Here is a 16797-nt window from a genome sequence, read left to right on the forward strand (position 1 = left end):
GATTGAAAATGTATTAAATTTCTTTGAAAGATAATTATATATCTATACTTTTAAGAAATTCTTCTAAGTTGATTTTAGAAAAAGAAAGGTCAATTTTTTAAGTAAAACAACTTAATGCATGAATAGTTTATATTTGAGATTTTTTTAAAACTAATTTAATTTTTTACAATATAAATGAAGTCTATTTACTGTTTAGTATATTTATAATATCTATATTCTTTATTTTATATAAATATAAAATTATAAATATACAAATATGTATGAATAAAAATATATATATATATATATATATATCAAATATATTATATATATTTATATATATTTATATATATATTTATATATATATTATTATTAATTATATATTTTACTGGATTATATGATTAATTTATATATAAAAACATACAAAAATCTTATTGATTAATAACTTTACTATTTAGATTATTTGAATTCGTCTATTAATTTTTTATTATACTATTAATGGATTATTATTAATTTTTAATATTTATATTTTATATGAATTCAAATAATTTTTCAATTTAGCTATTCCAAACTTCTTTTTAAAGATAGAATCTTTTATACAAATAGTTTTAGAAATACTCAAAAGAGCAATAATTTTTTTCTTACAAAAATTATAAGAAATATTCTAATGGGCCTATTTTTTTATATTAAATGTCAAATAAAATACCCTTTTAAATAATTTCGAAAAATCCTCCGTAAAAAACTTTGCATACAATGTTAAAATAAGCCATATTTTTTTCCTAAGAGTTCCAGAATTATTTAAAAAGTTTACTTATTTTTTCTTTTTATGGATTTTCTATTATTTCTTTAAATATTTCATATAATTTATTCTCAGAATCTAGTAGAAGTGTATATTAAAAATCATAGTCTAATAAAAGTATAAAAATATCAATTTTTTTCTACCAAATATTTCTTTTTAAAACCTCAAGTATATCTAACTATTCATCTTCATCCTAAATATAATCTGAATTAGCTCTTCTAAAACTAAACGGCTTTTAAGAAACAGGGATATTAGTGTTATTTTCTGAAGAAATTATACTTTAATTTATAGTCTGTATTTAGGAATAATTGTCCCAATTAACACTTTTTTAAAACTCGTCTTCATTTTCAATTAGAAAAGTTAAATTTATTTTCTTTTATATTTAAATATGGCCTTATATTATATTTATGAATTCTTATTTGTTTATTTTTCCATTTAGATCTATATCAAATGCATTAAAAGCTTCCAAGAACTATTTTTTTTTTAAATATATTATTTTAAAATAATTAATTATATAATAAAAAAACTTCATCTTTAGGAATTTTAAATTCGCAGTATTACAAAAGATCCTTAAATTCATTAATTTTAAGAAAATCTTTTTTATGAGAAAAAATATCAAAGAAAACATCTAGAGCAATATTTTAATCAATAATAATAAGTTTAATAGCCTTTTAAATAGGCTCAATATTATAAGCATAATTAAGTAAATCATTACAAAAATTTTCATATTGAAAAATATCATCATTTGTACAATAATTTTAATATATAAGATTAATTTCTATAGGTTTTAATTATATTTATTTTTATTTAAAGATCTCTTTTAATTAAAGAAAATTAATAAATTCTTTATTTTATTTTTAATTTTCAAATTCTTTATTTATATCACATTTTTGGGATATTATTGTTCTTCTAATTTTTCTCAAGACTTAATTTAAATTTATTTCTTCACCTTTTTCTATTGAATCCATAAATTCTTCAAAGCTTATTTTACCATCTTTATTTTAATCAAGAAAAGTGTATAATTCATCTAGCTAATCAAAACTAAAATCAAATCCAAGTATTTTTAAAAACATCTTTTTTTTATTTAAATATAATATAAATAAAAAAATTTAATATTATATACTTATAAGGATTAAATATTTATTGATCCTTCATCTTATGAAAATTAATTATATATTTGTTTTAAAGATTTATCATTTTTGTCTTGATACTCAAGTATTTTTTAACGAATTATATTAAAATTCATATGATTTTCTAATATTATGCTTTTAAATTTTTCGAAATAAATAAAATCATCACATTCTTTTTCAATAAAATGGGAAAATAGTAATTCTAATTATTTTTCATTAAAATTAAAATCGGAAAGATTTTAAATATATTTTTTAAATTTTTCATAACTTAACTTTTAATCATTATCAATATCAATTTCTTAAAATTTTTTTTATAAATCTTATTCTTAATTTTCAAGAATTAGCTTTTTATAAAAATAAAAATATTGTATTTAAATATAAGGTAATTATTTATATATATAATATGTTATTAATATATAAAATAAATAAAAAAGATATTTACTTTTTTAAAGCATTTATTTTATATGACTAAAATAATTATATTAATAATAAAAAAAATATATAAATATAAAATATTCAAATATACAAATATAAAATATATATAAATATAAATATATAAATATATAAATATATATATATTTATATTTAAATATATTTTTTAATTTACTGATTTAAATTAACTTAATAAAGGTAATATATCAGCTTTTATTTATGTATTTATTTTAAGTATTTTAATAAAATTATTTATTTTTATTTTCATTTCTTAATCACAATCAAATATGTCAAAAGTACCTTTTTTTATATATATTATAATAAATTTTTAATTTATTTAAAAGATTTTACTATCAATAAGTAATTATAAAATTTTCTTATCATATTTTTCTATTGAAGGAATTAATTTAGAATCTGATAACGCATTTTAATATTCTTAAAAAGATATAAAATCATCATTATCTTTATCAAACTTCTTATAAACATATCTTATTCCAACATTTTTCTTATCCATGTAATTTTTAATATCTTTACTTATATTTTAAATAAAATCTTCTATTTCATTTTTATTTGTTTGATTTTTAATTTTTTTCTTTAATTTTTTATTATTATTTTCATTTTATTTTTCATCTTATTCTTAAAATTAAACAGTTTTTCTTTATTTTCTTTAAATTTTGTAAAATAGTTTTTCATATTCTACATATTTTCTATTTCTAAGAACTTCTTTGGTTTCACAGTAATATTCAATATCTAAAATATTTAATTTTTCTTTATAATTTAAATCATATTCTAAAATATCTAAAAACTAAAAAAAAACAAATTAAAAAAAAATAAAAAAAATTATTTAAAATAACTTCTTCTAAAGATATTTCTAAATCATGAATCTTTTAGCAAAAACCAATAAAATTTTCCTCATTTTTTTAAAGAAATTTTTATAAATTATCAAAAATTTTGAATTAAATATCGTCATAAAATTTAATAAAAGAGATCGTTTTAAACATATAATTATCATCTATAAAAAAATCGAAGAAATCTTTAAAAACATCAACACATTTTTAACTATCAATATATAATTTTTCATAAAAAAGCTTATCTAATTCATATTTATCGTATTTATTTTTATCCAAAATATTATTAATGTTCAATTTTAATTCTAAAATTTTATTTCTGATTATAAATGTAAACATTTCAGCATTTTCTTCTATATATTATTTCTTTCTAATAACAATTTAATGACTATTATTGTTATTTTTTCCTGAAAACTTTTCAAATTGCTTAAAAAAATAATTTTTATTGAATTAAATTCCTCCTAAACATAAATAGTTAACAGTAGCTTGAATTTAATCTTACATTTTCTAAACTGGAAATCCAATTTAACCTAAACATCTTTCCAATTCTTTAATATTTCCGAAATTATTATCTGAAATAAATATATTATAAATACTCCCAATTTTATTTTCAATCAAAACGTCACCTAAAGTAATGAAAAACTCCTAAATTTAAGTAAAAAAAAGATCTTATTATAAAACAACATTATTAATTCCTTAAATAACTTGAACAAATTCATTTAAATTGATACAATTATTATTATTTAGATCAAAACTTTAAAATAAATAATCAGTTTCTTATTTATTTAGATATTTACATATAACAGGCATCATTTCGAAAAATTCTTTGCTTGAAATTACTCCATCTTCATTTACATCTATATTTTCAAAAATTTCTTTTATTGTTATTTTATTATTTTTAGCCATTAATTTTATTTCCTTTTTTTTATTTGTTTAAGTAAAAAAAAAAACATATAATTATTATATGTATATATTAAAATACTTCTAGAGCTTTTAATTTTTACTTTTCTTTTTAAAGTCCTTCAGATAAAACTTATGTATTAATTAATCCTTTACTATCTAATAAATTATTTATAAAAATATTAAAATGATGGTTTTTTTCTATATTTAATTTAAGGTTTCTCTCTATTAAAATCATAAACCTTTATTAATCTAAATCATCTTCAATTTCTTTTAAAAATTCTTGAATATTTGCTTAATTTAGTAATATTAACCAATAAATAGTGCTTTTTTAAGTCTAAAGATTCGATTTTTATTCATAAAAATTTTTAAAATAATTAAGTAAAGGAAAGAGTTTTTATTTATTAATTAAATCTGATCTTTAGTTTAACAAAATTAAAATTTCGGTTAAAATTTGTTCATAATCTTTTACCGGGAAACTTAATTCATATAGCTTTTCTTAAAAAAATTTTCTTGGGATATTATTTTGAGAAAAATCAAAGAAATCTTCTAATTTTTTTTTTTTTTATTAAAGTAAAATAATAATTTCACAAAACAAGTTTTCAAATTTATCAAATATTTTATAATTAAATTCTTTATTTTCTTAATTATATTAATCAGAATTCTTATTTTAATAGTAACCTAAATAAAAAGAATTAAAAAAATATATTTTTAAAACTAAAAATAAAAAACCTAATAGATTTAACAAATCAATAATAGAAACAAGTTTTTTATCTTTTAATTAAAGATGATTAAAAAGAGAAACGTAGTCATTTTCATCATTTAAATATTTAATAAGTTAAACCTTTTTTTTAAATTATAAATAATCAACTTCGACTTAAGATTATTATTAAGATTATAAACCAAATAGATTTAAAATTTCTTATTTATTAATTTTACTTAAACTAGTTTTTAATAAATTTATGATTTACAATAAATTCTAATCCTCAATTTTATTTTGAATTTAGTTATTATCTTTTTCAATAGAAATAAAAGCCTCTTTATTTTCTATTTAATTATTTTTCACATGGTTTTAAACTTTTTCAACAAATTCCTTAATTTTTAATTCATTTTCTTCATTTATATTTATATCTAAAATTTCACAAAAGAATTCAATTTTATTTTTTCTTAATGATTTTAAATTAAAATTCTAAATTAGTTTTTCTTTCAAAATATCTAATTTAATGATTGCATTAGTTTATATTTTCTCATTTAAAAATTTAGAAAAAGATATTTTATTTTTTTCTAATTATAAAGCAATTTCATTCAAAAATTGGTTTATATTTTCGATTATAGTTTATTTAAAACCTTCTTTTAAATCTTACAAATAAATTTAATTAAAATCTGATTTATCGAATATTTGCCTTATTTTCATTTACATATTGTCTGAATTGATTTTATAATTTTCATATTCGAAAAAAGTTAAAAACGCAATATATGATAAATACCCTTTTCCATTTTTAATTTCATTATTAAGAAATTCGTTTAATGAATTATATTTTTATTAAATTATATTAAACATATTTTTTAATTCATTTTATGTTTAATCTTACTAAGCTTTTTTTTTTGTTTAATCTTATTTTTAATTTTAAATAAATAAATTACATTATCTTTCTGAATATACTTCTTTTAAGAAAATGTCGAAATTAATTTAATTATTTTAGACAAATTCATCTAAAATTAGTTTAGTTTCAAAATCTTTTAAATTAATTCCATTTTTATTTAATACAATTTAAAAATCATTAAAGCTAATTAAGTTGTTTTATAAATATTTATATTTAGAAAATTCTTTTTCTAAATTAATATTTTCATCTATTAGATATATATATATTTTCTTTGTTTTTTTTAATTAGAAAAAAATAAAGAACAAAATAATTAAAAATTTACATTTAAAATTTATTTCAAATAATTATTTTCTTTATATTATGTTTCCTATTAGTTTTAATTATTAGATTTTTATTCTTTCGTTTAAAAAAACATATTTAAATCAAAGAAACCTATCTTATTAATATCAAGCATATCTTCTAGTAATTATATCTATGATTCATCTAAATGGACATTAATGAATTGCATTTTTTCATAAAACTCATTTTTATTAACCCTTTTAGAAATTTTATTTAAACTTTCAAATAAATCAGGAAATTTTATATTTATTCTTTCGCATCCCATTAGTATTTAATTATATATTTTTCTAAAAAATTATTCATTGACTAAAATATAAAAAAAATTAAAAAAATTAATGACAAAAAAGCAATTACTTTTTCTAAAATTAGATCCTCCAGGATATTATTTATCTTCAGAATTTAAACATTAATTAAATTAGTTTTAAAGTAATTAATTTATACTAGGTCTTTAACTTGCATTATATTGAGTCATAGCATTTAGTAAATTGAAAATATCTCTTCCATAAACTTATTTAATTCCAACTAAAATCTCTTGCTTTTCTTCTGGTAATGCATTTTCATCATTAAAGCATTTTAACTAATTCAAATTAGTTAAAGTGCAAATTTAAACAAGTGATATTCCTAGAGCAAAAATATCAAACGAACTCTTTTAATCTTCATCCATTTAAAAAAGTAAATTAATATTAAATCTATAGCTTTCAGGTTGTCTAAATATTTAGTTATCATCACTTTCATTAAAGGAAAAAAAACCGACTTCTTAAAACTTATAACTGTTTTCATTTTCTAATAATATGTTTTAAGGTTTAATATTTAAATTATGTAATCTATATTCATTTAAAGTATATAGTTAATTAAATAATTGCTGAATAATTCTGATTATTTCTTATGAGGAAAAATATTCAAGCTTTTCTTGCCTTCTTAGTATTTCTTCTTTTAAAGATCCATTAGGATTGTTTTCATAAAAAATACATATTTCTTCATCTTCTTGTCTTTTTTAATATATTCCTATTGGATTTAAAATTTGTTTTTGGATTTTTTGGCTTTGTTTGCATTCGCTTATTTAATTTAAGTAGTATTTTAAATGAGAAATTTAAGTAAATTTTAATTTTTTCATTATTTAGATACTTTCTTTATTTAAATCGTATTTTTTGATTTAATATGTTGAATAACTATCTTTTATTTATTCTTTTATTTCAAAATCTGATTCTTTATATTAAATTAACTCCATTTATTTTAAGGAATCTATTAAGAAAATATTTAAAATTTTCTTTATATTATTATATAAAAGTTAAAATAATAAATAAATTTAATTTTTGTTTGTAAAAAAAAAAAAAAAAAAAAATTAAATAAAAATAAAAATAATTTAATGTACGAAATATATAAAATCAATTGATTTTTCAGATTTAATTTTAATTTTTTATATAATTCTACATGTTATTTTCAAAAATTTATGGGTTTTATTTTATACTATAATTGTTTGACTAATCAATATTTTCACAATATGAAGATTTTTTTTTCATATCGCCTACAAATATAGAAATAGAAGAATAGAACTCATCTAAATCTTACGTAAAATAAATCGTTTAAACTTTTTAAATTTCCAAATTTTAAATTTATATGCTTTCGAGGTTTTCTTCAAATATTTAATCTGATTATTTTGAAATATTTGTTCCTTGCTTTTATAAAGGAGGCAATAATTAATATTTTTTTTAAGAGTTTAATGTTTATAATTTCAAAGGGATTTATAATGATTATTAAAGTTATTCTTATATAGTTATAGAATTATCAAAATAACTTATTTTTATAAATATTATATTTTTGTTAATATTATTACCTTTTAACTCGATTTTAGTCGTTTTCATCATTATATTAGGGTTTTATTTAATCACAAAATATACATTTAAAATTTAGAGTTAGCGCTTCTTTAATTTCTAATACAATTGATGTGAAGAAAGTAAATAAATATAAAAAAGTTATTTTTTTTAAAAATAATTTTTACATATATAAAGATCGTAAAGACAATTTATACATATATAATTATTACAACATTCTGACTTTAAAATACCTTAATAAATAAATAATTAAATTTATTTATTTTGTATAATTAAAAATACAATTAAAATATCTGAAACAAACAGGACATGAATATTTAAATTTTTGAATATCTTTTTCTGATTGTGGTTTTGTATTTATAAACTAATTATTTTTTATTTTTTATGTCTTTTCGTTTAATAAATACCTCTACCTAATTAGCTTAATATTATGTCTTTATTTAAAAATAATTATTTCTAATTAAGAACATTATTCTTATTGTATATTTTTAACAAATTTTTATATTTCTTAGTCTTATTAATTTTATATGTAAGTAATAGTTATTTTTTTCATATAATAGAAATAATAAAATATTTTATAAATTAAAAATATTATAAATTGGTTTTATTGATTAAATTATAGGATAAAATTATGATTTTTTATTATTATTATTAACATTATTTTATTAAAATTTATTAAAAAATTTGAATTAAGGATTATTAATATATATAAAAAATTGTAAAAGTTAAAGTAAATAATTAATTTATTAAAAATATAGAGAAAAACTAATTTTTATTATTAAATTAAATATATAAATACTAGTATCAATCAAATATAATTTTTTTTAAAAAAATATATATAAAATATTCAATTAATATTATATCTTAAAACTCATTTTTTTTGGTTTTATTATATATTTTCTTACTATATTTATTCTTTACATTCTTTAATAATAGTTTTAAAATCACTCATATAGCTTTGTATAATTTTGATTTTAGATTCAGCCTTTTTACCTGTTATTTTAATAAAATATTAATATTTTATAAAATTAATAAAAAAAAAACTTTTTACTTCATAATTATCTTCTTTATCTTCATTTCCTTCATTTTTTCTTTTCCTGTTTTTTTTTATCCCTTTCATTTTTTTTTCAGGATTTTTTTTTCTTTGTTTATTTGCCCTTTTTCATTAACCTATCTTTAGGTATCTTCATAATTTTATTTGATTTTTACCATTCCTTCAACACATCTATTATAAATATTATCAATAGCCATTAAAGTTCTTGCTAAATTTAAATTTTTTGCACAAGATTTTTTATTAGATTCTTCCACAACACTTAAAAGTTACATTTTTTCATTATTTTTTTCCTTTTGTTAATTTTGATTTTTTTTTTTTTTTTAAATAATAAATTAAAATAAAAAACTTCTAATTTTTTAGCTAAATCTTTAATATCATTATTATATTAAAGAATTTCTTAGTTTTTTTCTTTATAAAACTACATTGCTTCATGCTTTGTTTATTCTTATAACTCTTCCAATTTTTTATTATCATCTAAAAAAGCTTGATTTGAGGAATTTAATTTTTTATATCTTCCTGTTATTTCGTTCATATCTGGATATTTATCCCCATGAGCTTTCATAACACTTTCTAAGTAATCTTCATATTTTTTTAAAGATTGAACTTTTTATTCTAATTCTTATAATTATTTTTGTAAATTAGTTTATTATATTTAAAGTTCTTTTATTTCTTTTTCTTTTTATTCTTTTTGTTTTAATTCATCTTATAATCGCTTCTCAGCACGGTTCTTTTTAGCCTCATTATCTTATAAAAATTTACAAAAATTAATCAATTCAGCTTATATATTTAAATCTTATTCTCTTAAATCTTCTTCTTTTTCTTGAATTAAATTTCTTGTCTTTTTAGTTTTTATTCATATTTTATTTTTATAAATTTATTATTACTCTTTAAATTCATCTTTCTGTTTATCAAAAGCTTCGTTTATTTCATACATTTGTCTTCTTTTTTCCAATAATTTTGTTGCTGGAGATATTGTTTCGAAATTCTAAAATCCTTTATATTATATAGTATTTGACTTTTTCATTTTTTTTTTTGGTTATTATTTTAATATAAATGCTTATTTCTTTTTTAGTTTTAATTTAAAAAAAATAAATATAAATAACAATATATAAAATTGTGATTAAAAAAACGTTTTACAAAAAAAAAAAAATTATAAAATATAAAAATTTAAATAAAGATATACATATAATATAAATATAAAGTATTTATATATTGTTTTATTTTTAAAAATGTTAAATATTTAAATCCTAATTGATTTCATATTTTAAATTTTTGTTATTTTATTATTTTTATTTCCTTCCATTTAAACATTTAATATAATAACATTTACAAAAGAAGCCGGTTAATAATATTATCAAAACAATGACCCGTTAGATAAATAAATAAATTAACATTTTACATAAAAATAGCAATATTTAATAAAAAATATCAAATTAAATTCCGATTCTGAAATTTTTTGCAAAATAGGATTTAATTTATATTTATATCCTGATGAAGATAAATATTCAGAAAACCCAGAATAAATAAGAATATAAATATCAGAAAAAGAAACAGAATATTATTTGATGGCTCTTTAAAACAAATGTGTTTATTATCAAACTGAATTATTAATTTGGGAATATTGCTATGGAAAATACATAAGGTAATTTGAAACTGAGAAAGCTTTTTTAATAAAAAAAACGAAGAAAACTTGGCAAAATAAATAAGATTACGAAGCATAAAAAGAAGAAATTTATTTAGGATATTCCATATAGTATAACAAGAAAAATAACGAAACTTATTATTCTTAAGTTGAGCAATAATATAATTATTTTAAAGTAGAAACTAAAAAATATATATAATATACACCTTTTAATGGAAAAAATTAAAATAATTCGCCTTTTAAAATATAAAATGTAACTTTAGAAAAACCATAAATAATAATAAATGGAAATTTAGTCCATTTTTTGAATAACGAGAAAATATTTTAAGCGGATTAATTAATTAAAATCATTTTAAATACAAATTAAATGATTTACATTAAAATTTTAATAAATAACTATTTGGGACTTTTTGAAAAAGACATATTTGATAATATATAAAATGGAAAATATTTAAACTTTAAAATATATACTTTTAAAGATACTAGTATTTTAAAAAATACTGAAAATCTGATTTTTTATAATAATTATGTATATAGAAAAGGATTAGATTGCTTTAAAAAATTCAATAAAAATGATGTTACTATTGTCCATTTTTATAATTTTGTTATAATTAAAGTTGTAAAAAAAATTATTAATCATGATTTTATGTAATTATATGAAAATAATAAGGGGGAGTTTTGGGAGAAAAATAAGGAAATTTTCATATTAAAAATACATGTTTTGTAAAAGAATACATTCATTTCTGAAAATAAGAGTATTTTTTTTCTAAAAACGAATTTTCAATAATTGAACTTTTCCAAATTTGGAATTTTCAGAGGACGTTTTTTGGTTAATATTCCTGAAAATACTAAATATTTAATATTTGTTAATCTTTAAAGGATTATTTTTGTGTCTGTATTGGAAAATATATTTAATAATTGTGCTAAATTAGACTATTTCGTTGATAATTTCGAAGGATTTTTTATCACTTTAGCTTCTTTTGAAACTAAAATAATAAAATAATATGAAGAAGATGATGAATAAAATTACGAAATAGAGTATTATTATATTCCTGAATTCATAAATTTTTCCAAATATAATCAAAATGAATTAAACTTAGTATAAATATAAGAAATCGAAAATATAAAAATGCATAGAAATATGAGTTTTCTAATATTTTAGATAGTAAATTTACAAGATTATTCATAATTTAGTTTATTTTTGGCAAATTTTAGACATAAAATGGATTAAGGAGTTGAAATAGTATTTAATTTTTAAGGAGAAATATAAATTTTTTATAATAATATTTTCCAAAAGAAAATATTTTATAAAAATATAATAATTAAATATTCTGGATTGTAAAAAATTATCTTTATAATTAATTTTTTTTAAGATTAGGAATTTCTAATGATATTACTCCTTCAAATTAAATTCTCGAAATCGGATTTTAAACTAATTTTTCTTTTCTGAGATTCTTTCCTTAAAAATCTTTTAATATTAAAGTTTATTTTATTAAAAACGGATATTTTTAACCTTAAAATAAAGTAGATTTTTCTGTTTTATATTTAACGTTACATTCTAATGATTACAAAGCAATAAAAAAATATAAATATGGAACATTTTGTCATTTAAATAATACCCAAAGAAGCAGTTAAGTGATATTTTTTTGCGGAGAAGAGCTTTTTAAAATCGTTAATGTTAAAGAAAAGTAAAATTGCGAACATTATTTTATAGTAGAAACTTTTTTGTTGTGTAAAGATAAAGACTTTTTTAAAAAATAATCATAGACAAATATAATTAATTGTATATTAAATTGAAGAATATATTATTATTAACTTTAAAAAAAAAAAAAATACTAATAATTTATAAGAATAATATTTTTTTTTTTTAAACATACTTATTTTCTTTATTATTAATTTTTATTACTTAAAAATATTACAAATTATGGAAAATTGTTTAAATGTTATTTAAATTTTTCAAATATTAATTTAATACACAGAAATTCAAAAACTAAAAAATTGGAGTTTTAAATACAAATAAAAAAAGAGATACCCAAAACTGATTTATGATTTAGATTATTTAAAAATTTTCGAAATTTTTAAATATTTAATAAATCGAATTCAAGTTTATTTTGAAACTATTTCATTCTTTTTATTAGTTTTTATATTACTTATATTTATTTTATTTAGATTAGTTTATTTAGATTTTTTTTATTTTCAATTCTATTAGTTACAAATATTTCTTACAGTCTCTATTAGTTACCTTTTATTTCTGATTATTTTTATTATTTTTCTTTTTTATTACTATTATTTAATATTAATTTTAAATTTAAGATCATTAAATATGGCTATGAAAATTCATATTATGAAACATTCCACAATTTATGACTAATTTAAAATATATTCTATTTTAAATCAAGGACATATTTTAATATAACCTTATATAATATATAAATAAGTTTTAATTAATTTAAAGAATAAAATTTATTGTTTGATATTTTATTATTAACACCATTTAATTAATATATACTATTAGCTAGATAAAAATTAAATATTAAAATATTTTGATCATTAACAATAGTTTATAAAAATTTTATTGATAAGAAAAAAAATATTATTAAAAAATAAAATATGAACTCAAAATTAAATATAAAAAAATATTTAAAATAAATAAATATTACTTAAATTTATATAAAATATTCTTATTATACGTTAAAATATCAAAATATCTAAGGGATTCTTTGATAATGATATTAATTCGAAAGAATTCAAAATTTTTGTATCATTTAGAATTTTATTTTTTTTGGATTTAAATTGTTTCCAAAATTTTTTTAAATCATATTTCGAATCAGATTAACGAAATCAAGTTTTCATTAGTTTAAAATTATTTCATTTCATCAAATGAAAAAAATAAAATTTCGAGCATCTATAAATAAAAGTAATTAAACAAAAATAAAAGGTTAGAATAATTAAAAATTTAATTAATTATATTTATCAAATGCCGAAACTAAATTATATTATAGTTATTTATCACTTCCTTCATTAAAAAAAATATAAAAAAATATTTTCAATACATATATCTAATTGCAAGTTAAATGAAAATCTTGGAAATTAAATAAACATAAAAAAGAGCGAAAATATGATAAAGAATATTGCATGAAAGTTCTTATAATTAAGGTTTTTTTACAGAATGGAAAACAGAAGGAAAAAAAATAAAATGGAAAAGCATAATTAATCATAAAAATGCTCTTATTTAAAAATTTATTGTTAATGAAAGTGAAATTTGAAATTAGAATTAAATAGTTATATTATGAAATATTTTTATTGTTTATATACTTGAATGTACAAAAGATTTTTTTTAATAATAAAAATATAAATGTTTAAAAAATGATAAGACTAAGAAAAAAAAAATATATAATTAAGAATAAATATGGAAAAAAATAATAAATAATAAAAAAATATAATTTGTATATAAATTTTATTATTAGTATTAATAGTATATAAATATTCTAATTTTGCTTTATCACTAATTTATAAAATTTACTTTGATTTCTTTGTTTAAATTTAGTTTTTATTTCAAAACTACTGCTGCTAATTTATATTGTTATTATCGAAATTTATAAAAGACCATCCATTTATATGATTATCTATATTTTTTGTTTATTACATAAAATCTGGAATATGGTTAATTTTGCTTATATTTATTTGCCTTAAATAAGGTAGCGGAGGTTTTAATTTTCTTTAAAAAAATAAAATAAAAAGCTTTAAAATTTAAAAATTAAAATAAATAAAGATTATAAAAAAACCTTTAAAGAACTTAATTCCAATTTATACCTGTAAAAAAAGAATGTTTTTTTATTTCTTCAAAATCGTTTTTTCCATTTCCTAATCTTTTCATAGGATTTTTAATAAGTAACTAATTTAAAATAAAATAACATGTATTTTAAAAAATATATATAAGTTTTAATTAATAGAACTTTTGATATCAAATTTCTAGCACTTTCGGAGACATAACTAGGAAATTCGATTTCTTAAAATTCTATATTATAGCATATTTCTTCTCTAAAAATAAAATAAAATATATATAAGTTAGTTTAAATAAATATAAACCTTGATTCACTATAGAAAGGAGGAACACCAGTAAGCATTTCATATAAAAGTACACCTAAATGATAATAATCTACAGCTTTTCCATGACCAGTTCTTTTAAGCATTTCCGGAGCCAAATAAGCTAAAGATCCACAAAAAGTTTTAGTAAAATAATTATCATATATTCCGTCCTTAGAAAGCCCGAAATCAGTTAACATAGCATGCCCTTCTGTATCTAAAACAATATTTTCGGGTTTAAGATCTCTATAAACAATATCATTTAAATGTAAATGCTTTATAGCAAGTAATATTTCACATAAATAAATACGAGCTCTTTGTTCAGTCAGACTTAATAAAATAATTTTTATTAATATTGTTTTTATTTAATTTATATAAAAAAAACCGTTTTTCTCTTTATAATAAACTATTTAAATCACCTCCTGGAGCATACTCCATTATAAGAAATAAATTTTTACTGGTTTAGAATGCAAACATTAGTTTAATAATAAAGGGATGATTAATTATACTTAAGACATTTCTTTCAGTAAGAGCATATTTAATTAAATTATTTCCAAAAATTTTAGATTTATGTAATATTTTCATAGCTAAATATTAATCTGAATTTCCTCCTTTTTATTCAACCAAATAAACTTCACCAAAAGAACCTCGTCCAATCTAATCTATAATTCTGAAGTTTTCAGGGCCAATTTATTATTATTATTATTATTATTATTATTATTATTATTATTATTATTATTATTATTAATATTATTATATTTACTATTGCTATTAATATATTTAATATTAATTTATTCCATCTTTTTTAAACATATTCATTACACTTTCATTAGGATATTCATGAATTATTATTTAAGAAACAGTACCTTCTTACATTTGATTTTATGAATTGAAAGAAGATGCTTAACTAGAGATATTACTAGTAATTTTATTAGAATCAACTTTACTATTATTTTATAAAGAATTAACTTTTTAACCAAATAAATCAAAAATTTCTTAATATACGACATACTCTATAGCTGTTTTTCCCTCTTTATTTTTCCCATATATATCAACACATTTTACCCCCAATATTACTCTAACACATTCTATAAAATTCGCTCTACAAGCATAATGTAAAGCACTTTATTAAAGATAATCGGTTTTATTTACATCGGCTCCTGCTTTAATCAAAATTTCAATAGTATTAACATTATTTTAACAGGTGGCTAATATAAGAGGTGTTTAATCTAAATTATTTAATGTATTTACATCTGCATTATTTGATATAAGTAAGTTTACAATATTATTATTTCCATTTTCAGCTGCATAATGTATAGCTGCCTATTAATCATTATCTTTAAAATCTACATCAGCTCTTAAATCCGCCCTTTCATGTTAAAGTAATTAATCTATTGTATTAAAGTCATTTTCTCTTACACTTTATATCATTTTCATGTTGTTTTATTTCTTTGAATTCCACCAGGAGGCCCATGCATTTTTGTAACGTCTTTTTAATTTATCGAAATATTCTTAGTTATTTGTTTTTTAAAATTTGTCTATTTAATCTATATTTCTTATGTCGTATATTTGTCCTTTTTTTTTTTTTTTTTACTAAATAAATAAAAAAAAACCTGTATCTTAATCTTTTATAAGAAACATTTCTTCTTTTTTATCTTCTTAATTGTAATTAAATCTTAATACTTTGGGGGATTTTTTACGTAAATTGCTATTATTTATTATACTATCATCTTATTATTATTATTAATTGCTTGAAAAATTAAAATTATTAGTCTTATAAAAGTTTTAAGAAGAGTTTTAATTTATAAAATTATTTGATTTATAATCTATAGGTTCTGTTTTTTAGGAAAGAATCCTTTAATGTGTAATAGGTTTACTTAATTGATTATTATGTTAAGATTATGATCCCCTTTAACTATTATTCTTATTATTATCTAATGATTCTGATTAATTATTAACACTTTTATTTTACATTATTTAGTAAGAATTGTTTTCTGTTTATTAAACTTCATTTAAATTATTGCATGTATTTAATTTATTATTATTAATATTATTATTTAAGTTATGGTTATTACTATGTATATTTATAATTGGGCGTCCGTTTTATATAAACAATTCTGTTTTAGATGGTTATATACTTTTTGTTTAATAA

At 16.9% G+C, this 16797-nt stretch overlaps 2 protein-coding genes across 2 annotated transcripts, besides 18 other annotated features; both read right to left on the reverse strand. All coding sequences in view use genetic code 6, as the record gives it.

Annotated features, from left to right (window-relative positions):
- Positions 1–225: 225 nt before the first annotated feature.
- Positions 226–345: a microsatellite.
- Positions 228–256: a microsatellite.
- Positions 271–346: a microsatellite.
- Positions 302–364: a microsatellite.
- A 1930-nt stretch (positions 365–2294) lies between these two features.
- Positions 2295–2332: a microsatellite.
- Positions 2333–2403: 71 nt separating this feature from the next.
- Positions 2404–2487: a microsatellite.
- Positions 2408–2486: a microsatellite.
- Positions 2444–2503: a microsatellite.
- Positions 2504–7827: 5324 nt separating this feature from the next.
- Positions 7828–7862: a microsatellite.
- A 1117-nt stretch (positions 7863–8979) lies between these two features.
- On the reverse strand, positions 8980–9941 carry IMG5_098340 (hypothetical protein; the record flags this gene model as incomplete). Its single annotated transcript, XM_004035446.1, has 3 exons — positions 8980–9207; positions 9264–9750; positions 9802–9941. 3 exons carry the CDS (start codon positions 9939–9941, stop codon positions 8980–8982), a joined length of 855 nt encoding a protein of 284 aa, XP_004035494.1.
- Positions 9576–9617: a microsatellite.
- Positions 9942–12488: 2547 nt separating the features above from the next.
- Positions 12489–12531: a microsatellite.
- Positions 12532–12687: 156 nt separating this feature from the next.
- Positions 12688–12755: a microsatellite.
- A 47-nt stretch (positions 12756–12802) lies between these two features.
- Positions 12803–12863: a microsatellite.
- Positions 12864–13181: 318 nt separating this feature from the next.
- Positions 13182–13217: a microsatellite.
- An 897-nt stretch (positions 13218–14114) lies between these two features.
- Positions 14115–16375, reverse strand: IMG5_098350 (protein kinase domain protein; the record flags this gene model as incomplete). Its single annotated transcript, XM_004035447.1, has 6 exons — positions 14115–14277; positions 14345–14454; positions 14516–14600; positions 14649–14975; positions 15031–16134; positions 16329–16375. 6 exons carry the CDS (start codon positions 16373–16375, stop codon positions 14115–14117), a joined length of 1836 nt encoding a protein of 611 aa, XP_004035495.1.
- Positions 15336–15402: a microsatellite.
- Positions 15394–15433: a microsatellite.
- Positions 15562–15617: a microsatellite.
- A 297-nt stretch (positions 16376–16672) lies between the features above and the next one.
- Positions 16673–16732: a microsatellite.
- Positions 16733–16797: the final 65 nt, after the last annotated feature.

The sequence above is a fragment of the Ichthyophthirius multifiliis genome (genome assembly GCF_000220395.1).
Source record: "Ichthyophthirius multifiliis unplaced genomic scaffold scaff_1120509250839, whole genome shotgun sequence".
NCBI classification, from domain to species: domain Eukaryota; phylum Ciliophora; class Oligohymenophorea; order Hymenostomatida; genus Ichthyophthirius; species Ichthyophthirius multifiliis.